Consider the following 25,594-nt stretch of genomic DNA (forward strand, 5'->3'; position numbering starts at 1 on the left):
CTATCCATCTTCATTTTGTACATCAGACCTGGGTAGGAAAGGGCAGGGGGCAGCAGATAGGAGGCTGACTGTTGCTCAATTTGGAAAGCAGCTCCTAATATTTGGCTCACACCTGTCAGCAGATTCTATATACACTTATTTATCCTCCCCTGTACCATATGTTTCCATGTAAAAATCAGTTCCAATGATCTATTGCCTTATTTCTATCACTCCTATTATGGTCGTAACTGAGCATTTCACAGTCGTTAATGCATTTACCCTGACAGCATCGTTGCGTAGGCATCTAACATCACCCACTTTACAGATGGGTTAGCTAAAGCTCAAATCAACAGCTCCTTCAAAAGCCTTCTTGAAATCAATGGGAAGGAAACAGATCTCCGGGAGATAAGAGTTCCTTAGAACAAACTATGCACTCAGTTTCACCAAAGAAATTTGCAGTGGAGTGAGGAATCCCTCTTCTGGGTCTTACATGGATGCTCACAGTGCTGGACCATTCTTGATTTCTTGACACAGAGCTGTTCCCTGCCTTTGCAAGACCCAAAGGACTTGTGGTTGTTGGTGTTCAGTCTTTTTACTCCCTTTGCCTGTAAACCCCCGTCTCACAACTCTCCATGTCCTCACCAAGGCCTGGAAGAGATGCTGCCCTTGGCAGAAGATTTAGTTTAAAAGCTAGTTAAAAATCCATTGGTCTGATGTGGTGATAGCAATTGGCTCGAAAGTGTTCTGCCCAAATGGCAAAAGTTGATATGGACCAAAAAAGTGCTTCTGCTGCTGTGAAGACTGTTTCTCCCATTTTCTCTATTCTTTGTATTCTTGCTTGCCTCTCAGAAAAAAGAACATTTTCACAACCCTTCAGATTTAAAGTCTATGTAGGGGAGGATCAGGTCTTTTAAAATGTACTGTACGTACCTATCAGTCACCTACTTATTAATTATAGCTAAAAGCATGATTAATCTGTCATGGATAAGGCTGCTAAGTAACCCTAATCATGCTAATGCATTTCTGTCACTTATACAAAAGGCAGAATTGTTATTAGTTTTTACATCTGTGTGTACTAAAGCCCATGTACTCAGCAGCTGCAGAGCACTGGTAATATTCTTTTTGCCACAAACAGGATGAGGCTGCATCATGGTTATCTGTATTGCCCCACGGATCCTGTGCAGTTTCCTAAACACTAGTAGGATTTAATGATACTATCTTTTGAAGATAGTTTTGCCTTCTAAAATGGATAACAACTACATGAAAAATATTTCCAAGGGATCATAATGACTATGACTGAAATTCCTTTGTGGGAGGGGTCATCTTGAAGCCCAAGGTACTACGTAAGCCCTTCAATGAGTGGGAGCTAAGAGATACGTAGGTCTTACGCAAGCGTGAATGTCAAAGGAAAAAATTCTTTTGATATTGCAGAGCGTAATGCTTTCCCTTATATGTTCTTTTTCTCTGACTGTTCAATTGATCCATATTTTAAAAGCCTAGATACTGGAAGGTGAATTTCCGGGTGCCAGTCTTGAAATTTATAACCATACCTTTGTGCCTCCATCCCATCAAGCAGTCAATGGGTGGATATGATAAACCACAGCTAAGCTACACAGTTTAACTTTTCAAATGATCTGAAGAAAAGCATTTCAAAGAGAAGAATTACAGAACTGACACCTCCAGAGAGCTAATTATACCCTACAGTATAGAAGCAGAAGATAGGTGGGTCACTCTTTGAAGGAACCATTCCACTGCTGCCGGAGTGACCTGCTAAGACTTGATATCCTATTTCAGGATAGGTGAAGTATAAAGAATACAACCATTAGGCTCATTAAGTATCTAAAATAAGGAGAAAAAAAACTAACTTCAAATTTATCTTTCACATTGAGTAGCTATTCAGTTAATTATTATAAAGTTTTATACAGAGGTTTTGGTGTGAACTGCCTGAAAGTAAAGAACTTCTCTGCAAGATGAAGTATGCAAGACGTAATCTGCATCTCTACTGTGCTGCATGCCTCAGTGACCCAAATAAAAAAAACATTTCAGTTTCCATATAAATATCCATATAATGCTGTGTGCAGGCAGAGTCTCAGTCAGTAGGTTTCTGCACATACAAATTTATTAAAAAGTCCTGAAAGTTTGTAGAAGATAATAGTTCTTTTGTTCTAAACATTGTGGTAGCCAAGTCACAGTCAGTACATGGTGGGAAAGCAGAGGAAGCTCAGTAAGAGAATTTAAACTGCTCCAGAACAAGTGTTGTTTGTGTGGCTTTTACAGTCCTTTGCTTAGTTAACTGTTTCACAGCTCTTTAGTCACCTCAGTTTGGTGTAATGCAGTCCACGGTAAATTGTTTGCAGCCATTCACACATAATATAGCTACACAGAAATTTTTAAGGTCGCCATTAAATCTTGGAATGCTGTCCTTAACACAGCAATTTCAGTCGTCTTGCAAAACTGTGTTCCCCTACTATTTCTTATCAATAGGCATGATATCCTTCTGTTTGTTTTCCTTTCATTCTGCACAGCTGTACTCTTCCCTTTCATCAAAAGAAAGTCACAGTTTTGTTTGTCACTCTGAAATATAGATTTTTTTCTGCTTTATTTATAAATAGCACACTTGGATTTTCCTTATGGAATAGAAATTAAAACAGTACTGACATTTAGAATGTAAACGAATTGCTCAAACTGATTACAGTCTTGTTAAAATGAGTCACACACTTTTGGTCCAAACTTCCTGATGTACACATCCATATATATTAATCACTATGACATCATTGAAGAACTATTTTTATCTTGGTAATAAAAGCTGAATGCATTTGTCAACTTTTCAAATTATATTTAATCCAGTGAACATACAGACAGTTGGGAAAGACATTTGCTGTTGAATAATAATGGAACTTAATTGTACATTTGTGCATGTAAAGACATGTAAAATGTCTGCAGTTTTGAAGTGTATGTGAAAAACACACTATAAAACCACAAAATAAATTAGATTTACTAAGGAGAATTGAACTCACCTGTCAACAAATGCATGGTGTAGTACAAAGATAGGATCATTTGCAGAGCCTTGTACTTGGGACATGGAGCCATTCATGTAGATATGAAGTGCATTATGCAAACCACTTTGAGATATGTTTGATATTGCAGTCCGTGGATCAGCAAAGCCTGTATATTCAAGAAAAAATCACATGCTGATATGACAATGCGTACAAGTCTCTTTCCAGTAAGACTGAAGGTCAAAGTACGTATTTTCACTTCATTTCTGTTCAGCTTTCTAGACAAGGGCTTAGGAAAACCCATAGAGGAGTGCTAACATATTTCAAAGACATAGCAAAGATTAAATTACAATAAGCTAAATTAAAACTGCTGCCATGTAGCTAATGCAGCATGTCAGCAAATGTACTGCTTAATTGCTTTGTATTTTAAAATTTCTTTGTCCGTTGTGTCTGGCTATTAAAAGGCAACTTAATCCCTGCAGACATTTATGAGTGTGCATTTATTCACAGTGAGAAAATTTATTCATTTAATTTTCATTTTTTGATCTTGATACCTAAAGGTTCCTAAGATAAAATAGGCTCTTGTATTTCATCATATAGTAGTCATTTAATATAGTTTAGCTCTATAGAACACATTCTTTTGTTGAAAGGAGTCAACACAATACATCCTATAATCTTTACAGAAGGATTTGGTAAATAATCAATAATATTCCCCAGTCAGACTTACAGGATGAAAGTCTGTGGAGTGCTGTTATTTTGGAGAGCTCCTAAAACATGATATTTGAGAAGAGGTCACACAGACCAATCTCCAGATGGGAAATACCAGAAGATGAGTCTTTCCATTAGTTTTTATTTTGATACCCTGTCCATGCATCAGCTCCAAGTTTGGCAGCCCCTCTCAGTACCCTGACAGGCAAGCTTCCTTTCTATTTGTAAGGACTCCTAATAAAAGTCAACTCAACCATATGATCTTTTTTGGGGGGATTTTCCAAGAGAATAAAAGCAGAAACATACATTTTCCTTCCAACCTTAATCTTTTAACCCTATGCTAGTTCTACTTTTTAACCCACACTACAAAACCCCTGTAAACCTTTGATTCTATTCCTGAAGATGTTTTGTTCTCAAACATTCTGTAAGGTGTAGGATGAGGAAGCATATTGGAGACATATTAAAACTTCTTTACAATTTAATAATATAATAAAAATGTCCGTTAACAATATGCTTTTTGTGCTGATGTTTAGTATTTTCCCAATGTTGTGGCAGTTTATCAGGTCTGCAAGGTGTGGAAAAGAAACATCTTAGCTTTTCTCTTTGGGAAATGCCCTGTACACGTTTAAACACTTGCTTTATTTACTTATTTGGATGAAGAACAAGTATTTGAATGAGGATCAGCAACATGCTTTTGAAATGAATCTTGTAACAGTTATTCTTTTTCATGCTGTCACTTACATCACAGGGTAATTTCTGACTTTGTAAGCTGGATACCTTTTGGAGGTATTCTAAAATGTGCCAACTATCACTGAGTATTCAGTTCATGGGGCTGAACTAGGGTGAAAGAACCCCTTCCCTGTCAAAACCCTCATGTATGACATTGAATTCAAGTCCTCAGTACCTATTGACTTGCTCTTTGGACTTGCTCCTCTTTGAGTTACACAAAGTATTAACTGAGACATGTCTACAGATGCCTTATCAATGTAGTCATGCTCTGTGGGGTTGGGAATCTGACTTCTAGACCTCACCGGGATTCTGATCTTCTGTGTGAAATTATTGCATCACTTTGTCACTCTAAATTCCCCCATTGGGCTTTGGCATGACTGTTAACCTTTAAAAACAAGGGAGAAGCATCTGGCATAAAATTACAGACAATTCTAATAAGGATCAAAATGATAGCTGTGGCACCTAGGAAAAAATACACCATCATAAACATCTTTCTAACTGCAATGGTATGACAAAGACTTTGGAAAATTCAAGGGGTATCAGAGTAGAAAGAATAGTTAGGACTGTTGGAGGAGGTTGAGCTAGTTTGTGATGCAAATAGTAAGACTTCAAGGTGGAATAGATCTGGATTTAGGAGAGAAAGAGGAACACGCTAATGCCTACAGATAACTGCAGGTTTTAAGTGCATCAGATATGAACTGCGATTATTGAAGATGCTGCATGGTGACGTAAAAAGCAATGGAATGAAGATCTCAAAAGGGAAATTTTGCCCACAGAAATTTGCCTGATGGTGATTGCAGTTACTTCGCTGTCACTTAGAGAAAAGAACAGAATAAAATATTGCCTATGAAGAATGATGTATAATGACAGTCTGGCCAGAAGTCACAGGAACTAATGGCAACAATTTTGGCCTTCTTCGCTAAACACCATAGTGCATGATCATTGGGAATTCATTAAAAAATATACAAAATACTCATTTTAGCTCTGTACAACCTTTCACGGAACATTTGCACATGAGCAATTTATCTTAACAATCAAAAGTTCAGTAACTGGGACAGATTTAGCAACCCCACCCTCCAGCTCGCAGTTAATTGGTATGCAATTAGTCAGAATCAAAGGCGACATCATGTTTAACTATGTACATGAGAAGTTCTAATATCTGATTTTTTGTTATGAAAGCTCCATATAAACTATAAAGTTAACAGGAATAAATCCACAAGGTAGTGCCACTTTATTTAACTAGCCTGGGTCTTATCCTTTTCTCTCAGAGTTATTGAAAGACTTCTGTACAATTAGCTATTTAGGATGACATATTCAAAAATGAGGTAGAGCCAATTAAGAGGAATATGTAAAAACATGAGGGATTTTTTTTAGAGTTCTGGAAACTTTGCTGAGGTGGCTGCAGTAAAACCAAGTCTGTAGCAACTGTAGGGCTACAGACTTGCAAGCACAGTGAGCCGAACAAAGAGCTCTCTGCCCCTAGATAGGGGTGTTCCACTTCCCCTACCTGTTTTCCTCTATACTGTGCTGCCTTCTCCTGCACATCAACTGTACAGTGTTGGTCCCTCTGTGAACAGATTTAACTCATTATTGTGGCAGTAAACTATGCTGGAGTGCAGCATCTCAGTTTTTTTTCCCAGGATACTAAGATACGGTATCTCATGTAAGGGTATGATGACAACTAGTGCTGGTACCTGAAAGAGGAGGGAAAGTGACTGACATGGATGGAGGAGATTGCATAAAGAAGCAGGACTGTCCCTGGTGACAGTGAGCTGTTAAATCCTCAAGCCAGTATAGAATATCCTTTTAAATCCTCACTTAATTACGATGCATTAGAAATAACCATTAGGACATACACCACTGAAATGAATGCAGTTTTACCAATGATTTCAGTAAGAGAACAATCACATTTTTAAGAGTTCTGCCTGATTCTGCCTTCGCCCTGTAAATCAGCAACAGTGATTCTGTGGATCTGAAGTAGATTTGCTGGAACCAAACCAAATTAATTCAGATGGGGATTTAGCCCAAAGTTTATTATCGGAAGAGCTAATGATGCTGCTCAAAATTAAGGCTGCCTGATGGATTTTAAGATGATATATAGGTGGTTCTCATTGAACATGCGGTTGGGTCAGGTGTATGTCCTTATTTTAATAGAGTGTCTAATCATATTGACGGTGGATTTTACAATCTAATAACGGAGACCACAGAAGTCCACATAGAATCAGTCAAGGGCAAAGCTTTATATATTGAAAGTAAGTAAGGAGTTCCTCAGTTGCTCATTTGACACTGACTTGAAATTTTGTAAGTATGCTTAGCAGAAGTTATGCACAGCTCAGAGAGAATTAGCTGAACTCACTGCTACAGGAATGGATGAACCTTTCCAACAATCCTATCTCTCGTGATAATCTTACTGGGCTGCTTAACATCTGTGACATCCCTAACATCAGTGAGTTATTCAGAACAATTAGGAAGTTGGTTTTTTCAACTGAAAAACTGTTTTTCTTACAAAATAATTTCTTTTTATATGACTTTCTAGGCTAGTGAATTCGCTAACCAGGTCTTTGAAGGTCAAATACAGCTTTATATGTTCCATGTTGAAGGGATAGAGTGCAAGCTTAATAAGTTTTCAGTTGACATCAAGATGAATGGGAGTATTGATCTGCATGGGGGAAGAAAAGCACTACAAAGGGATCTGGACAGTCTAGATTAGTGGGTGGAAGCCAGATGTATGGGGTTCAACAAGGCTAACTATTGGGTCCTGCTCTTCGGCCACTATAACCCCATACTACCGGCTCGGGGAAGAGCAGCTAGAAAGCTTCCTGGGAGAAAAGAACATAGGGGTGTAGGTTGACATCCAGCTGAATATGAGCCAGCAGTGTGCCCAGGTGACCAAGAAGGCCAAGAGCATCCTGGCTTGTATCAGAATAGAGTGGCCAGCAGGGCTAGGGAAGAGATTGTCCCCCTGTACTCTGCATTGGTGTGGCCACACCTTGAATATTGTGTTCACTTTGGGGCTTCTCACTACAAGGAAGACAGTGAGCTGCTGGACCATGTGCAAAGAAGGGCAACAAAGCTGATGAAGGATCTGGAGCAAAAGTCATATGAGGAGCAGCTGAGGAAACTGGGGCCATTTAATCTGGAGAAAAGGAGGCTGAGGGGAGACCTTATCAACCTCTACAACTACCTGAAAGGAGGTTGAGGTGAGGTGGGTGGTCTCTTTTCCCAAGTAACAAGTGATAGGATGAGAGGAAATGACCTCAAGTTGTTCCAGGGGAGGTTTAAATTACATACTAGGAAAAATTTCTTCACCACAGGGGTTGTCAAGCACTGGAACAGGCTGCTCAGGGAAATGGTTGAAAGACCATCTCTGGAGGTATCTAAGAGACATGTAGATGGGGAGCTTAGGAACATTGTTTAGTGGTGGACTTGACAGTGTTAGGTTTATGGTTAGGCTCAATGATCTTAAAGGTCTTTCCCAACCTAAGTGATTCTATGATTATATGTCTGAGTCCAGCTGGCTGATTACTTAATGTTGGTAACCAACTTAATGTTGGTAACCCTGAGGATGATTTTTTTTTTTAATAAGGATTTCACATTTTAGAGAAGTTCAACTCAGATAGATACATCTGCTTCTAAGAAGATACAGATAAAAGAATTTTAAGACCACATCCTTGCTGGTCTTTGAAGTTAAGGATGTCCTTTTGGCTTACTTCTGTGGAGTTTCTGAACCATTTGTAATCTCGTAGGAAATTTTTCAGGGTCAAACCTTACATATTTTCTAAAGCAATTTTATACTGTGATCTCTCTAGAGTGACCAAGCCTCCAGATCTGCAGAATTCGGCCTAGGGGGGTGCAGTAAATGAAAGGCTTTAATTATTTAATTTAGACCATGTCATCACATAGGTTTTTTTTTTCTTAAAATTACTCTTGTAGAGCTTTACAATATTCTGGGCTGAACAGTCTTTCTAGTTGTCTAGTAATGATCCTCTGCAACTTGACAGCACTTTCTCTACATGCAACAAAAATTTATCCAGAGGGTGAGGTTTGAGCTGGGTAAGGAATGTTGGCTGTAGGCTAAAACTTTTTTAATTAGAAGTTTTCTGACAAACTACATTTTGAGAAATCATTTTTCAGTAGCTATATGGATCACAGTGAAAATACTGAGAAAAACTTTCCACATGAAAATCTCTTATTTCAGAAAGAAAGGAAAATGTCCTACTAAAATGAAATCACATTTTGGAATGTTTGATGTTTTATTCCATTATTTCATGACAGAAGAGCAGTAATGATACATAATTGTGACAGACAATGGAATGCTATGACATGGCTTGACTTGATACCATGTGCCATGAGTTAATTAATTAATAATGAAAGTGATACAGAGTTATAGATTTTTTTTAGAAAATGTTTTGTCACTTTCTACAAAACTTAGAAGGCACTGAGTTTGATTTGAAGTTGCCATGAATAAAATAATTTCAAATGTGGGATCTTCTCATAAAGAAAAAGAAATTATGCTTTTTAGTCCTCTCTTATTCTTAGGAAGTAGCTTGCAAGGTGTCACACCAAAGCTGAACTGCACAAAAGAGAAACTTAATTATTTCATTTCCAGTCAGCTAATCCATTTCTATTCTCACCTGATGCTTATAAACCAGATTGATTTTCTGTTCTCTTTTTGTATCCATGAAGTGTCCAATGAAATCAAGAGTACCTTCTAGTTAAGGCCACTATTCAACAAATCCTGTTTCAAATAATTATTTCGACTTCAAGGGGCAATGTGCAAACTGTTTTTAACCTGTTCATTTTCAGTCAGAGCAGAAACTGTTCTGGCCCAGAGAGAGAGGGATACCTATGTGTTCAGTCTCAGGGAGTTGTTGTTTTATTGAACAATATTGAACTTTGCTATTTATGGTGGTTGTGGTTACTCTTCAGTGACACAAGTTCTGTCTCTATAGCAGCATTTTCTGTTAGACACAGATTCAGCCTGTGTTATTTACACCTGTTCATAATGATGTTGATATCAACCTCTTCAAGGGCTAAAAATGTGTCATCCTTGTTCCAGTGCACTTAAGCATCAAAGAGCACAAAATTTTGCACCGAAGTTTTTCTTGTACATGATCAGTTCTTCTAGGTGATCACAGATGTTTTCTAGTATAGAACTAAAACCGAGGAGTAAATCTCATATTGGTATAAATCAGGAGCTACTCAATCACAGTCACTGGCCTGATTCTTGTCATCTTTTGTAAATCTAGAGTAACACCAGTAAAGTTAAGTGTTGAAATGAATCAGGTTAGTAAAATACGTACCCTCAAAGAAAAGAAATTAAAAAAGCTTTCTTAGAGTAACACTGTCTAATTATATAAGCTTCATCTCTATGGTAATATAGATAAATGCCTACTGAGCCACATCTGGCTCATAATCTGACAGATTCATGATCAAAAATAGCTCTTTATCATGGAAGGATGTGGACACAATTTCATTCCCGTTATCTCTGTGTCTAATGAAATTTTCTTATGGAAAGAAAAAATAACATCACCCTTTTGTCCTCTACCTTCTTTCAGATCAGCTCTTGAGCACTAGAGATCTCCTTTAGGTAGGTTATATAAGTTAGACAACAATATAAGATTTGGTAGTTGCAGTGGGATTGAACTACAAGCAAGCACATTTACTTTATTATCAGGACTTCCGCTAGAACAGAGAAGATCTAATGTCAGGTTGTTTTGGTTTTTTTCAGTTTCATATCTACTGAGAATATAAGGAGGGGACATTCATTGCCTTAGCTTTACCCTACTGAGATTTTCCTCACTGTGCTACAGTTTCCAAAGCTCACTCAACATGAATCCTAGGACTTGCAAAGGTCCACCTTCACTGGCAGGAGAAAAGGACCTGCTCAGTTGCTTTTCTTCACTTCTCAAATCCCACAGAATGGATCCCATGGGTGCTCTGAAAGGGCTATGTCAAGGAAGGCCTATCTGGATGGACTGATGTAACAGGCATGCTCTGCCCTTGCTTTGAGCTAACTCTATGCATCCAGAAGCCATGCAGCAGTATGACCAAGATGATGTAAGCTGCTTCTGTAGCTACCTAAGCTGTATGTCTTCTGAATCATATCTGACTTACATATGTCTTTAAGAATATGCAGGATTTTTTTCTCCAGTCTGTTGAAAGTACTATCTAAATCACGTGAATACCATTACCGCCTGTTAGTGGCAACTGTGATATGTCTTGAATGGTATTTGAAGAGCTCCAAATGACCACAATGTTGAGCTGAATCTTGATAACCTGTGTTAGGAGAAAAGTGAGTGCTCTTCAGCTTCTGAAGAGTTGTTACACAGAACAGAAAAACTCACCTGGAGGAAAATTTGATCTAGAAGAGATCTTTTTAGATGTAATGGCATTGCCATTATTCATATTAAAACACAATCCTCTTCAAGTATCATTAGCAGAGGGCACTATGATATGACCCAGCATGTCAAGGGTGGTGATTCTGCCCCTCTACTCTGCTCCGGTGACGCCTTACCTGCAATACTGCATCTAGCTCTGGAGTCCTCAGCACAGAGGAATATGGACCTGTTGGAAAGGGTCCAGAGAAGGGCCACAACAATTATCAAAGGCCTAGAACACTTCTCCAATGAAGAGAGGCTGAGAGAGTTGGGGTTGTTCAGCTTGGAGAAGAGTCCAAGGAGACCTTATAGTGGTCTTGCAATACTTAAAGGGAGCTTATAAGAAAGAAGGGGAAATACTTTTTAGCAGGGGTCTGTAGCAATACGACAAAGGGTAGTGGTTTTAGATGAAAAGATTTAGTCTAAAGATTAAATATCTAGTTCAGATTAGATATTAGGAAGAAATTTATTTTTTTCTGAGGGTGGTGAAACACTAGCACAGGTTGCCCAGAGAGCTTGTAGATGCCCCATCCCTGGAAACACTCAAGGCCAGGTTCAATGGGACTCTTAGTAATCTCATCTAGCTGAAGATGACCCTGCTCACCACAGGGAGGTTGGATTAGCTGACCCTTGCTGTCCCTTCCAATCCAAACCATTCTATGATTCTATTATTAACAAAGTCCAGCTGTGTCTGCTCTCACTAGCTATGAGATTAATGTGACAAAGAGGCAGCAATAGAGAGAAAGTTTCATAGATTACTCAGAAAAAACACTGATCCTGATTTTAGAGTTAATATAACTTCTTCCAGGCTCTTTGAGAACTGCAGATGCTTTCCTGATCATTGTGCGGTTCTGTTAAACATCTAAGTTGTTGATTTTTTTCAACTATCTACTGTTATTTTCAATAAGAAAACGTGTCCGTTTTAATCAAAGGATTATACTTGATCTATGACAGTCTTTAACTGTCATTATAGACTTAATGTTGACAAAAAGCAGGTTTTACCTTTTTTTCTGTAAGTAGTCACGGAATTATTGTTATGTAAAGAGCTGTCGTTATACTGAAATTTAGACTTTGTGAGTGAGAGGTCCATTTTGACTCCAGTTCTTAGTAAACCCATGTATGACTGCATAACTTCCATACACTCTGCCTTTGCTTTTGTTTACAATACTTATTGCACGATAGTAAACCTTCATGATTTCATTACTTGTTTGTCTTGATTCCCTTCTATCTACTCCTATTCCACTCTTTACATGTGTTCACATACTTTATGGAGAAAAATGCAAGCAAATCTCTACTCAGCTGTGTCATCTTTCTCCTTCCAATACTTAACCTGATTACTTTTTACAGAGGTAGAAAGAACAGCTATGCCCAGAGATGACATCAATTAATGTCTGGAATCACAGCTGGCCTTGGGAGAAAATTTCCATATTTTTGGCTTTTTAGAGCAGAAACTGGATCTATCCCCCTGCCTCCTGGAGGAAACTTTATATTCTTATCCTCACACCAACTCCTATATTGCATTGTTTTGGCACTTGCTCAGTTGCTTGCAAGAAGTCATCTCTGGGATATCAGAAGTAGATCATATTTGATTCAGTTGATATACGATGTTGTAGCAATGTTTACTGATAGATATATAAAGTACTATCCTTGTTTATTAGCAATTCATCAAGATTCAAAAGAGATTGGGTAAACAGAAAATTGAGAAGAACTATTCCTTTTAGAAAAGAACCCTTGTCTGCTAGCAAACTAGGAACATTCATAACAGGTTGGATTGTTAGATAAATAAGATAACTAAATTGTTTTGGAAATTAGACTAAGGGTAATTTTTGAAGTATAACTTAATCCCTATTCCTTAAAATTTGGGGAGAAGTCTGCTATGGAGTTTGAAGTGGCAGAATGTAGACATAACATGCCAACTGGCAGCATCTTCTTTCACGTTTGTTGTACAGCCTGGTGTGGCGGTGCAGCCTCGCTGCCTCTGGGCCACCCTGCAAACTCAGGATAAGCCATGCATATCTTGGGAGAAAATGCCCATTGTGGTTTTGTCTTGGTTACAAGTGTGGTGAGCTGGGATGAGAGCTAGGACAGTTAGGTACTCCCTGACAGCACCTGGAACTCCTGCTGTATGGATTGCAGCCAGATCTGAACAGTAAAAGAACAGTACAATCCGGAACGTACTGCAGTTGTACAGTTGGTAGAAAGTACCATAGTTACCTAACATGAGTTTTGGCCAGAATGGAAAATTACTGACCAAAGTCAATCACCTCATGATCTGATAAATCCGAAGTGAGACACAGAGCTCTCCTAAACTTCAGCAAGTTGTTACCAGCATGTCCCCCTGAAATGGGACACTTCTCAGGGTAAGATTTCAAGAGGATCACATACAAACAAAAGTCAATGAAGAAGTAAGATTTCACAAAGATTCAAAGATTGTTTGCTAACATCAATGAGCATAAAGGCAAAGTCAGACTTCTCAATGCTCAATAGTCACTCATCGAGGAATGCCAACATGGTAAAAAGTGACATTCATTAAACATGAGAAGAGGGAAATTTTCACTGTAAGTTAACATCTGTGCATCTGTATATCGGTATATCTTTATGTTTATCTCTGTCTGTGTGTGTGACTTGATTTAAGAAACCTGCTGTAAGTTTTGTGTGAACCTTGCCATTCTTGAATCTTTAATTAAGGCACTATTTCAATTGTGCTAAATTCCACTAAATCTCCTTGTCAAATCCACAGTTTTGCAACATCGTATTAAACCTACTTTTTCTGATGCCTTTGACAGTGGTTCTTTAAGCCACCAAACCCTCCTATTTGTGATACCTGGTCTCTGGAAGACAGTGAGTCCCAGGGCAAACCTGTAAGCCACATGGACAATGTTATGATCGTGTGTAAGAAAATTATTAGATGATCTCCTTTTATGTAGTGTTACATCTATCTACTGTGCTTAATGCTGACTATAGCAGAAGACAATATTTCCTAATAGATCGAATTAGTATCTGTTTTCTTATGAAATGCTTTTAATGTGGTTATTTCTGTCTGTTGCTATTCCAGGAGAAAGCATAACTTTTTCTTTTTTTTTTTTTTTTTTTTACTGTCTTTTTGTGTGATGCTTTATGGAATCAGCTCAAACAGTACAGAGTTTAAAGACTCTAACCCCAGAGAGAATCAATTTACAGATGAAAATAGCACAATAGAATAAAATGTGTTACCTTCCAAAGTGTTTCGGAAACTGTAATTGGCCATTTTATCCATGGGTCCAGATTCATACTGAGTCAGTGATAAGCAAAATTCAACTTCAGCTGAGGATGGGAGCCTTGGGGTTCTTGATTTATCATTGTTCCCAGGATTTCGCAGTATAGGTCCCTCGCCTGTGGCATTGCATAAAGCCTGTTGACTGTTGTACTCTTCAGACCGAGTACAAATTACCTGTATAAAAAACTTTCTATTAGTAAAGATGCATTTGTAAAAAATAAAGCCAAACAAAAGAGGCACTTTGATTATTTTTTTTAAAGAAACAAAGAAAATACTCAATATCATAAACATATTGCAGGAAAAAAAATTTAAATTTGCTATGTAGGATTTTAATGTAAACTGGGTTATTTCATGGAAGACACCTCTCTACTATAGTGCACATTTTGAAATAGCTCATTGGTCTGTATCTGAAACTATGCGGATCAGAGTATGAGTTCTCATTTATGCTCTTGAAAACTCACTGAGGCTAAATTCAGTGTTACCTACCAGTGCAGAAATATGGAGAAAGAATAGGTGTCATTATTACATGAGACACTATAGAGAAGGAAACATAACAATGAAACCTCCAGATTTCTTTCCTCCTGGAGGTGCATTTCTATTTCATGGACTGAAACAGTGGACAAGAAGGTGAGTGAAAGCAATCATATCTGCTGTGAATCAGATGAAAGAACATGAGCTACTTTGTTCATGAAGGGAGAGCATGGGAGATTCAATTCACCAGTTCTAGCTGTGTACAAATTGCCAGATTGAAGCAACACTTTAGGACAGCCTCTGCAGAGTCAATATTGACTGGATTCAACAGAGAGAGAAGCATCTCCTGAGCGTGATTCACCCCTACTAAGCCAGATGTCTGGTAGGAGAGGAGTACTTACCTCTAGGGGTGTCTAACTCTCCCCATTGACTAAGGCAATGAAATAAAATGGGTAAAATGCAGAAACTGTCTCTGGACTGCAGTTAGCAAGGGAAGCAAAATTAAGAGTGTTCAACTAAACTCACTGCTTCTGCATTAGGATGAAATGAATCACGCACTGGAGGCAGGGAAGTGCCTCTGAAGTGACTAAAGATAGAGCCAAAGACAAGTTGCTTTGCTGCCTAACTAACTTTTGAATGAGGTTTTTTTTTTGAGAAGGTAAGAAAGCTTATCAGAGAAAATGATCTGTACAGACTTCTTTATTAGCTGAAATCTACCCTACTCATAGAATCATAGAATCATAGAATCATAGAATCATAGAATTGTTTGGTTTGGAAGGGACCTTAAAGATCATCTAGTTCCAATGCCCCTTGCCATGGGCAGGGACACGTCCCACGAAGTCAGGTTGCCCAAGACCCCATCCAACCTGGCCTTGAACACCTCCAGGGATAGGGATCCACAACTTCCCTGGGCAACGTGTGCCAGTGCCTGACCACTCTCATAGTGAAGAAATTCTTCCTTATGTCTCATCTAAAAAAGTCTGTTAAAGCTGCTAATGTGTCCTTTGTGGCTGTAGGTAGTTGTTCAGCAGAGAGTTTCATGTGCACATTTTCCTCAGAAGCTCACCAAGTGGGTCAGGATTGTGCATTTAAGAAGGACAGAGGTCAGGACTGTGCCTCTAAGAAGTCTCTTTTAAGATTCCCCACCAAGAAGGAAAAGGCAGCGACAGGGAGAGACTTACAGTTATAAACACAAAGGGTAGCTACAATACTGATTTTATTATTAGTGTTCCTGAGAGAGTTTGTTTCTGTTAGAAGCAAAACAGGGGGGTGGTTCAGGCTGAGGGAGATACTCTAGTAATGTCTTTGTTTAGAAAGAATGCACAGACCTATGTCCCTAGAAGTGCACTAATGGAGAAGGCAACTGTGCCTTGACTGGTGGAGCTTAACCCAAGTGGGGCACGTGGGTCAGAAATGACATGCACGTAGAATTTCTGCTTAGCTCTAATTTTTATAGACTTTGCCTAGGTCTGTATCTCCTTTTGGCTTCTGTGCCCTGCCATCTCTTATCTTTTCATCCTCATCCCAGGACCCTGGGGATATATCCCTCTTGCGTCCTAAAGAGGAATCACATGCTGCCTTCTAGACTGATTCTTCAGGTATTCAGACAGGAAATCTTCAAACATGAGCTCAAATATGTCTAAACAAAGGAACATTTCCCTTTCATCCTGTTTACCCATTTCAGTGGGATTTAATGCAACTGCTAGTGTTATGAGGCTTATGAATGGTTAGAGTGCTATTTTTTTTCCATTTATCTGTCAATGTAGTCCTTATTAACAGTCTGAATAACAGAATTCATCTTTAACAGAAGCCAGATGCTATAAGACATCGCGTAACTCAAGGTGAAGAAATGCCAACATAGGGGGCCGGAAGGAAAATGTTCATCTGTGACATTTTGCTGTTTGTTCTGAACTAAAATTTAAAATCTGGCCATAAAATTAGCTAAAATGCTTTTCCAGAAAGGTATAACATAGGTAATACAAATTCTGAGTCTATCCCAAAACTATAATTAGCTGTTTTATCAGTTGTGGTGTGTAAGTGGTATCAGAACAAAGGTCAGTTAAATGTTTCTTTCTGGACATAAAAGTAAAGAGAAAATGGGTCACATCACTGCCTTCTTTTCATTCAGCAGGTATACTTTCTTCTAGAAACATGTGTTCTAAAACATAATTTTTTGTTCCCTTTTGTAACTGTCCCTAGCAGATTTCTCAATTCACCTTGGTCAAAGCTTCATCTTCCAACTGCACCCAATGCCTGTTCTCTGGGATGCATAAATTCAGTAGGTCAAGGGAAACTGTTAGAAAGAGACTCTGAGGAAAATTTTATGTAAGTAGTTAGCAGAGTAAATGCCAGTAGATGGCAGTCCAGAATATGCAGTATCACTCCTGTGCTTTGTATCACTGAGCAGAAAAATCCCTCTGTGCATTGCAGTTGAAATCTTTAGCACAGCTCTTTGTACCATTTCTTAGAAAACAGACTGTAAATGTGTGGAAGCGTTGCTGCTGTCTTGCACCTTTTCACAAATGGGAAACCATTTTGTCTTTTAGTTTGCCACCGTTTGAACAGCCTAGCTCCTGTGCCTAGATTACAGGAATATTCAACAGTGTTCCATCCATTGTCTGCTATTTTTAAATTCAAAGCTTCGAGGGTTTTGGTGACAAATTCCTTGTGGTTGTTTTGGACTTAATAGATTTGTGCTCACAGGAACGTACAACACAGGTAATATATACCTGAGCACTGGAAAAAAGTGATTTTTCTATTGTATTGAAATAGCTGTTTGCTTGCAAAGTGATACGAAGTTCCTTAGTTTGCTGGGGAAGTATGGCCACTAAAAGTGCTAAGTGACACTTTGGCTTCTGTTAGAGCTGGTATCTTGCTCTGCTTTCCTTCTGAACCCACCAAGCAGGATTCTGCCCCTATCCAGAAACTATATCAGCATGTTTTCATAGTATTACGGTTCAGGTTAATATAACTTAAAAGGACTACTTCAAACTACAGCTAGAGCAACCTTATGACTTCCCTATCTGTGGTGTCCATCCCAGCTCCCTCAAGTGTGTGATGTGGGCACTTCACGACCCTCTTTGACACCTCCCTGGAACTCCATTTGTCCTACAGGAAGTCTAGACTGTTGAACTGGAGCCTTGGGTCCCATTATATGGTCAAAAGAGATTTTGCACTCATTCACTGCCTTTCTCTGTCTTTCTACACTTATTCTCTTATCCTTGCTTGGGAATGGCTTTAAAGTGTAGCCCTCACTTTGGATTTAAAACATTTGATAATTGTAAAGAGGTTTAATTTTTACTTTTTTTTGGCTGTGTTAGGGCTTGTCATAATCTAATTGTAATTCAATGGCATCCAGAAATCATTTACACACCAAACCGGGAAAATGGAAGGAAACTCCCAAATAAACTGAAACAGGACAAACTGTACTTTCAGAGCTTGCTATTATAAGAAAAACTGTAAAAGTTGCTGTATCTATAGCAGATCAAATTTCCCTGAAGAAGCTGTGTATATTTATATCTGATTCTTCATGTAGTCCTGAATATCATAGAATCACAGAATCATAGAATGACTACGTTGGAAAAGACCTTCATCAGAAATGGAAAAGTAAAACAGGCAGAGGACTGAAAGAAAAGAAGAAAATTCAGAAAGCAAACCTTCAAAGAAATTCTAAAAAACATCTTTGTGCAATGTTAAGGTCATTAATTATCTTTCTGACTTGTATGGTGTATGCATTAAGTGGAGAAGCTCTGAAAATCGAGCTAAAAAAGATGAGACAAACGTGAAGTGACAGCACTGAAACAAATCCAAGGCCTTCAAGGTATTTTCTCAGCCTTCAGTAAAACCTGGCTGAGTTTCCTCTCTTTGCTCAGAGGCAGTCCAGAACTGGAGGGTAACTTACAACCCGTTGAGTATCTCAAAGCAATGCTGGAGTAGAGTAGGAAACTATGTTATCAATTACTGCTTAAATATTGGTAAACACTTTCTGGTTTGGCAGACTGTGATTCCCTGTTCTGTGACTGCCTCCAAGCTGTACCCTTAATGTTGCTGTCTCCATGTCTACAGCAAATTCACCAACACCTATTTCTACAAATAGATTTCTTTTTCTGGTGAATTTTTAACAAAACCTAATTTTTATGAAATTCCTTAGCTATTAATTTATACACCTCTGAAGATGTTTATCTTTTATACTACATGGCTGCTGAGCAAACACAGCTGTATATTAGAGAACAGCCAAGCAACCACAGGCCAAACTCTGCTGTCACCTGCTCATGATTCTGTGGAAGAAGATGTATTATTTTGAGGTTACAGTGACATAAAGAAACTGAGGATACCTGAGTGGCTGCTCCTGCTGTGTATAGATCCTGATTCCTTTAGGCTGTGGTACTGAGGTGTGGCATGTGGAGTCCTATCTCTTTGTAATAAGAAAAGTTTACAGTCCATGTCAGCATATCATTAGGAGACCGGTCTTGATAAAGTCTGATTTTACAGTTACTCTATTTGGACAGTGGTATTTTAATTTACACTTTAAAAAGGGTAGCTGGCGCTAAAACTTATTAAGTTGCAATAAAAAATAAAGTAATTGAGTCCATCAAATACTGGGGTGTCCAAAACCAGATGTAAGACTGGCTGATTTAAGAATGAAGGAGTGTTGGCTTTTGGTATTTGCATTTTTGAGAAGTTCTCATATTTTTTAAAGACGGACATAAAATATTTCAAATGGTTCTTTCAGACTCTACAGCCCAGCAATACAACTCCCTGAAAAACTGTGCTTAGAATTAAATAACTGTCTGAATAGCTGAATTTTGTATTTCTTCTGAAGTCACATTTTCAGGTAATGGATCTAAAGTACTGCCATTATTAGTTCAGGAGCATTATATCCATTTTCTATTTGTATAACTTGTTTCCCTTTGTAGTAGCTTTGCATTTGGGTAAGTGGTTTAGCAGGGTGATAGAGAATTACGTGCTAAGGGAAATTCTCGTTGCTTGAAACAAAGAATTGGCTGCAGGCTTACACCAGCACATCTGAGAACAGACAGCTCTCCACGTTATGCAATTACTACTCTCAAATCACTTTCCTTTTAGGAGAGAGAAACTACAGGGGAATAAAGTTGGTTGTGTAACCTGCTCATCACAATAGCAAACCTAAAACAGTACTTATATTATTTTGCTTGATTTTCTTCATTATCTGTCTAGCACACTGTGGGCATCCCCAAGCTAATGTTAATTACCAGCAGAAAGATTCTGATTTTATTTGCAGAAAGATTTTTATGCATTTGTATCTCTGCTGATGTCAGCTATTTCTGCAAATTGCTTATGGTGCAGAGGAGAGCAGAACTTCACCTACTACTATTTAGATGAGGTGTAATAATTATTTCTTTAGCAAATCCATTACCTTGAATAACTATAGACATGGACACTAAAAGAGAAAGCTCTCAAAATGTCATGAAAAACCTCCATTTTCCGTATAACTTTCCATTAAATTGGTATGGAATTGCAAAATATATTTGAGCATCACTATGTGTCATGCAGTACTAATTCTAAGTGCAACACTTGAATCATCACAAACAAGTAACTGAAAACATGAGAAAATCCTCTCTAGCTACCCTAAAATGAGTCAAATAAACAAATAAAACCACTAAATATTCCTGATAGACTTGCTGATAAAAACAGAGGCAGGAGTCAAGTTTCACTTAGATGATAAACATGAGAAAAATGTGGACAGATAATTCACTCTGCTAAGTGGTAACAGCAGCATGTTGAAGAAAAAGTAAGGCTAAAGCAAGAATTTCAGTGTGTATTCATGGGTATCCATGTTGCCATGGCAACTGCTCAATGGAATAAAGTATTTTCTCCTTTCTTTAAGGATTAAAAAAAAAAAAGGATGTTTTTCTGCAAATAGGCACTTTACCTTTTTTTTTTCTTTAATAAATCTATAAGTATTTCTTAACATAGCAGGCATTGTTTTGTTACGCTTTAGAAAGAGAATTAAAATTCTAAAAAGGACATCCTATTACAGATATGTTATTCAAAAAGGTTTCTCTTGCCCTCTTTTTTGTTGAATGCTTATTAAAAGCCTAAATTCCTTCACATTTCTGGATCCTCCTCTTTTTTTTCTCTCTTGCTGTTTAGCTATAGAGTTTGGATGATCAGTGTATTCTGCAGCAGATCTGTGGCCGGTTTCCAGTTCAAGTTAAGGCTATTTTTGTTCCTTTTTGATTTTCTGCAGTGAGATTCTGATCCTCTGCTTCATGCTACTTAAAGGAACTGTGTTGACTGTTATTTCTTCATAACAATTGTTTAAATTTAGATTCAAGACTTAGAAAGAAATATATTTTTATTGTATCTTCACCCCAAACTCACAGACTGAAAATGCAGATCTATTCAACATCTTTCCTTCTTTCTCCAAATAAGACAGCAGAGATACACATAGAAGATGTTAAAGGGGAATAATACCTTTTGGAGGTAAAGTTGTTGTAGTCCTATTTTGGATTTTTTTTTATATAAGTGTAACATTTCCAAAAGTGGCTGAAAAATACAAGTGATCAGCACCCATTTTCAGAAATAAGCAGGAAAACTTCAGCAATGGACTTTGATATTTTTATATACATACTCTGGCACTGAATGTGTTTTAGATGTGGCACAATTTTTATTGTTGCACCTACTAAATTTATACAAAAATATCTGTTAAGGCAATTTTTTTAATCAAAAAGAAGTCTTTATTTTCAGAATATATTTGTGGGAACTGACCTTGAATGAGAAGTTAAAAACCTGGTTGTTTCTTAAATATATATATTACTACTTGTAAATTTTCTGAGTACTTACTAGCAGGATGGAAAAAATTCAAGAATCTGGATATGATTAATAATAACTTTGAAAAAAAGAGGAAGTTTTAGTAGCAACTTGCTGATTCTTTTATACTACCTGCCTCCTACTACCTTGGTTATCTCGTCCTATGTACTGTATTGATACTACCACTTGACATATGTAACCAGTGCAATTCCAGTTTCATTTAATCCACTTTAATACTTGTACCATTTTCACATAATTCTTTATTTAACTCAGTGCAGAACAGCATCAGATCCTCTTCATTCTCATAATGAAATCTAATTAATTCAGTAGAGTTCATGTGGATTCACACTGTTAGAAATGAGAAGAATCTTAAACAATGAGGGGAAAATACATGTTTGTAGCTATATCCATTTTATGGCAATGCCTGCACTGGTAAATGAAATGTGATGAGGAAAATTTCTGAGCACTGAGGCCAAATAGCATAAAACAATCCACATATATGCCAGCAGAATCATCTTGGCCTCCCAAACAGGGGGGTTGTATGCAAGCATTTTCCTGGCAATGGTTCCTGTAAAGAACTTGTTTAGGGGGGAACTGGTCAATACATACAAAAGGTACAACAGAGAATGTCCTAAAGTACGTCTCTTACAATATCTGGGGATGTTTGAATTTACAGGTATATACACAGTGTCTGTTATTGAGAGGACACAAATAAATCCCAAATACAGTATAACCAGCCCAGCAAGCCCAGTTAGTAGCTGTTCTGTAATGCCAGAATATCAGAGAGCTGCTGGAGCTTGCATCTCTTTCACTTTCCATTAAATCACTAAAACTGCCCAACCTTCATTTGGGCTGTTACTACAGAAATAAATAGAACAAAGATAGATTTACACCAACATAATCATAGACTTCAGTGCCAGAAGGGACTGATGCTATTGTCATGATGGAATGTGTCTATGGAAGCCAATAGACCTTTGTCACTGTATTTTAGGCAGTGTGGCAGTAATGAACAAGAGACAAAAAAATGTCTAGAAGCTTTCAGTGTTATAAGAGCATGAGAGCTGTAGCAGTTCAGCTATATGAGAACATATCACATATGTAAATATGTAAATTTACCTTGGTTTAATTTTCAGTGCTTTTAAATGGCAGGAACACCTATTGGGTTTTCTTCTTAGTTCCCTTGATCAACAGAGATTAATACTTCTATATTTTTTGAACTACTACTGTGAATTACACAGCTGGTTCTTCTGCACTCTAAAGATTTATTTTGCTTGTTTTCTTGTTTTTGTAATTTGAAAGCAGACAAGCTTAATTTGATAGTTTTTAACTGTTAGATAGAAGAAATCACTGGGAGAGAGTTAGAGCCTCTGAAAACTCTTAACTTCTATTTCCATCACTCAGTCACCAGATGTCTTGCAAAGGTTGTGTGCTAGCAATTTGTGTACATAAATCCTGCTTCTTCTCACCTGACTGCTTCAGCAGACCCAAGCCTGTTTAGTCTGCTAAAGGCCAGATCTGGACACAAAAATGTAACTTTCCCTCTTTCAACTTAAATTTAAGTTTTTAGTTAAGAAATCGAAATATTACAGTCAGAGAGAGAAGAAGGAAAGAGAAAAATTCACAGCTCTTATTTAAAATTAAGTTCACATAAAACCTGATTTGCTCTCTGCTAATTCTTGCTTTTTCTCTAGGAATGTCTAAGGGAATGCAGCATGGCTAAGCTCCCAGCTTATGTACTTCACTGCAGTGCCTAAAGTAATGTAGGACAACTCTGGCACAATGAAACTTCCCCTTCCCCTTCCCCTTCCCCTTCCCCTTCCCCTTCCCCTTCCCCTTCCCCTTCCCCTTCCCCTTCCCCTTCCCCTACCTGCCATGAGGAGAAAAATGATGCTGGGCTGAGTAAATTAGGGTTGGTGGGATGTCTGCCACCCATGTATTCATCAGTGCAGATGACACAGTTTTCTGCATCTCGCCAGTCCCAGTAGGGGATAGTGAAGTTCTCATCACCTGTTATCTTCTGGATCTCACGTTCCCACAACAGCAGAAAGACTCGATGCCAAGGCAGAAAGCCAGGGGCTTCATGTGCAAAATCAATGTCCCGCCACACATTGAACCCACCTAAGAGTGTGTCTCGAGAGGCATAATAATGCATCCACACAAAGAGATCATAGACATTGACGTTTCTGAACATGGGGTTTGAGCCATTGTTCATTTGAGCATAAGTGCCAGTAGCAATAACGTAGTCCTTGCTAGGTGTGTTCTTTGCCAAGTTAAGGTAGGCAAGAAACTTGTCCTTATCATGGGTGGTGAGATGGAAGATGTTTCTTCTCGTCCTCAGTCGTATTTCAGTGCAGTTTTGTCCTGAAAAACCAAACTTGCACTCCCCACAGTTGAATCCCATGAAGTTGCCTTGGCATTTACACGTCCGGTTGTAAAATACAGAGGGCCAATCCTCTCTGTCATCCACTCCTGAGAAAGGGAACTGTGGTCCCAGTGGAGCCAGAGAGAGAAGGATATTCTGGCAGGACCCTCTGCTGGAAAGTTCTCCACAAGGGGATCCGTCTCCATCCCAGGGGGGACAACACTCCTTCCTCAGCAAGCTCTGTGTGTTTGCACAGGCTCTGGGGAACTGCCCGGTGGAAGGCTGGAGGATGACTAGCAGAAAGCCCATGGCAAAAAACGACATCCTCACAGAGCAGCAGGAGACCATTGATGTTAACGCTTCAGTGCGTGGAGTGCTCTCTCTGACCTCTCCAAAGTCCTGGGTGTGAAAGAAATTCCTCGTCTCCACCAGGAATGCTTCACTGCTGACCTGCTACGGTACAACCTCCAATGTCCTTCCGTGTTTCTACCCTGGGAGTATTTACACACAAAATGCACTTCAGGGTTAATCTGATTATCACATGTCATGGGTGAAAGTCAAGTGACTTTTTCCACCATCCCCTACAGGCTTCAGGATACAGGCATTTATTATAAACTTTCATCTTCTGCCTAACACATGATTGATTTCCTCTGGCAATTGGAGAGGAAGTTAAATTAAAATTTGGGCACAGAAACAATTGTGGGTTCTTCAAATTCCTCATTTGATAGCATGTGTTAGAGTAAATAGTTGTTTAAAGAAGGGTTCAGGAGAATGTGATCAGTTAAATAAGCACAGTGAACCTAAAAAATGATAAAATGAATAATTTTGGGGTAAGCTATTTATTTTTTTAAGACATAAACATAAAATGTGCTCAGATTAAGTATTAACAAAGGGCAGAACCAGAACAAGCAGTCTGGATTGGCATTTTTATGTTTCAGTCTAAGACGCATTTCCCAGGTCAGCATAAAGCAAAGTAGCTTCACAAGGGAAGCAACAAACTTTCCAGGAAAAAAAAAAATCATTCCCCTGTGATCCTTTGCACTTTGACAGATAATGACACACCAAAATCTGCACTCAAATCTTCACGGTAGTTTTGTGGGGAATATGGATAATCTGCCAATAAGTTTGCAGAAAACACCTGTTTCTTCTTACATGTTAGCCTGATCGGAGAAAACAGAATGGTATGGGTGTTGTTAGAAGTTATGTATTCTTTGAAGTTGCCTCTTGCAGCAAAGAGACAGCAGTTGTTTTACTGCTGATCAAATTGAGTATTAATTATCCACAGTTTGTCTCAGCTACTGCTGTTCTTAGGAGGAGTGGTTTTGTAGGTTTCATTTTTTTACTAAAATCATTGTCAATTATTTCCTTATGCTTCAGAAGAATCCCAACAGAGCAGGAACAACATATACGCAAATGAAGTGAGAAATTTGCTTGGAAACGATGCCTTTTGCTAGGATCAGCAGGCTATCACATGACCGTGCTGGGGAGCACGAGGTGCTTTAATCCTGTTGGCTTCTACGCCTCAGGTATTCCAGGAGATTATCCCCGAGTCCCACTGCCAGAGAGCCTCTGATGGGGGAGCTTGAAGCAAGAAGGGCAAAGGAAAAGGAGTTGCTTTTTCAAAATGTATTTCTAACCACAGGCTGGTGTTTACTATTGTTTGACTGATTCCCCTGGTTTCCACGCCAGGTTTGTAAAACAGATTTCATCACAGAAATGTTTCTTGTTTGATTTATTTTATTTCCTCTGTGCCTGGCTGTTTGGGAAACCTTTGTCATTTATTTTGTTTACTGTTGCTCTCAAGGAGGGTAGTGGAAAACTACTATCCATGAGAAGAAACTAATCTCTGAGGGTAACAATATATATTTTTTAATTTTCACTGAAAAGCTGCAGGGATTGGGAAAGGCTTGAGGTAGAGTCT

General features: G+C 38.4%; 1 protein-coding gene across 1 annotated transcript in view; it reads right to left on the minus strand.

The window, feature by feature from the left end:
* TYR (tyrosinase) overlaps positions 1-24,143 on the minus strand; it is a 49,431-nt gene extending 25,288 nt beyond the window's left edge. The window contains exons 1-3 of the mRNA XM_054081642.1: positions 23,179-24,143; positions 14,006-14,222; positions 2,997-3,144 (exon numbers count right to left, since the gene is read on the minus strand). Of these exons, the coding sequence (XP_053937617.1) occupies positions 2,997-3,144; positions 14,006-14,222; positions 23,179-24,021 (1,208 nt within the window). The 5' untranslated portion in view covers positions 24,022-24,143. The remainder of the gene's footprint in view (positions 1-2,996; positions 3,145-14,005; positions 14,223-23,178) is intronic.
* Positions 24,144-25,594: the final 1,451 nt, after the last annotated feature.

Source organism: Cuculus canorus, chromosome 1 (assembly GCF_017976375.1).
Source record: "Cuculus canorus isolate bCucCan1 chromosome 1, bCucCan1.pri, whole genome shotgun sequence".
NCBI lineage: Eukaryota > Metazoa > Chordata > Aves > Cuculiformes > Cuculidae > Cuculus > Cuculus canorus.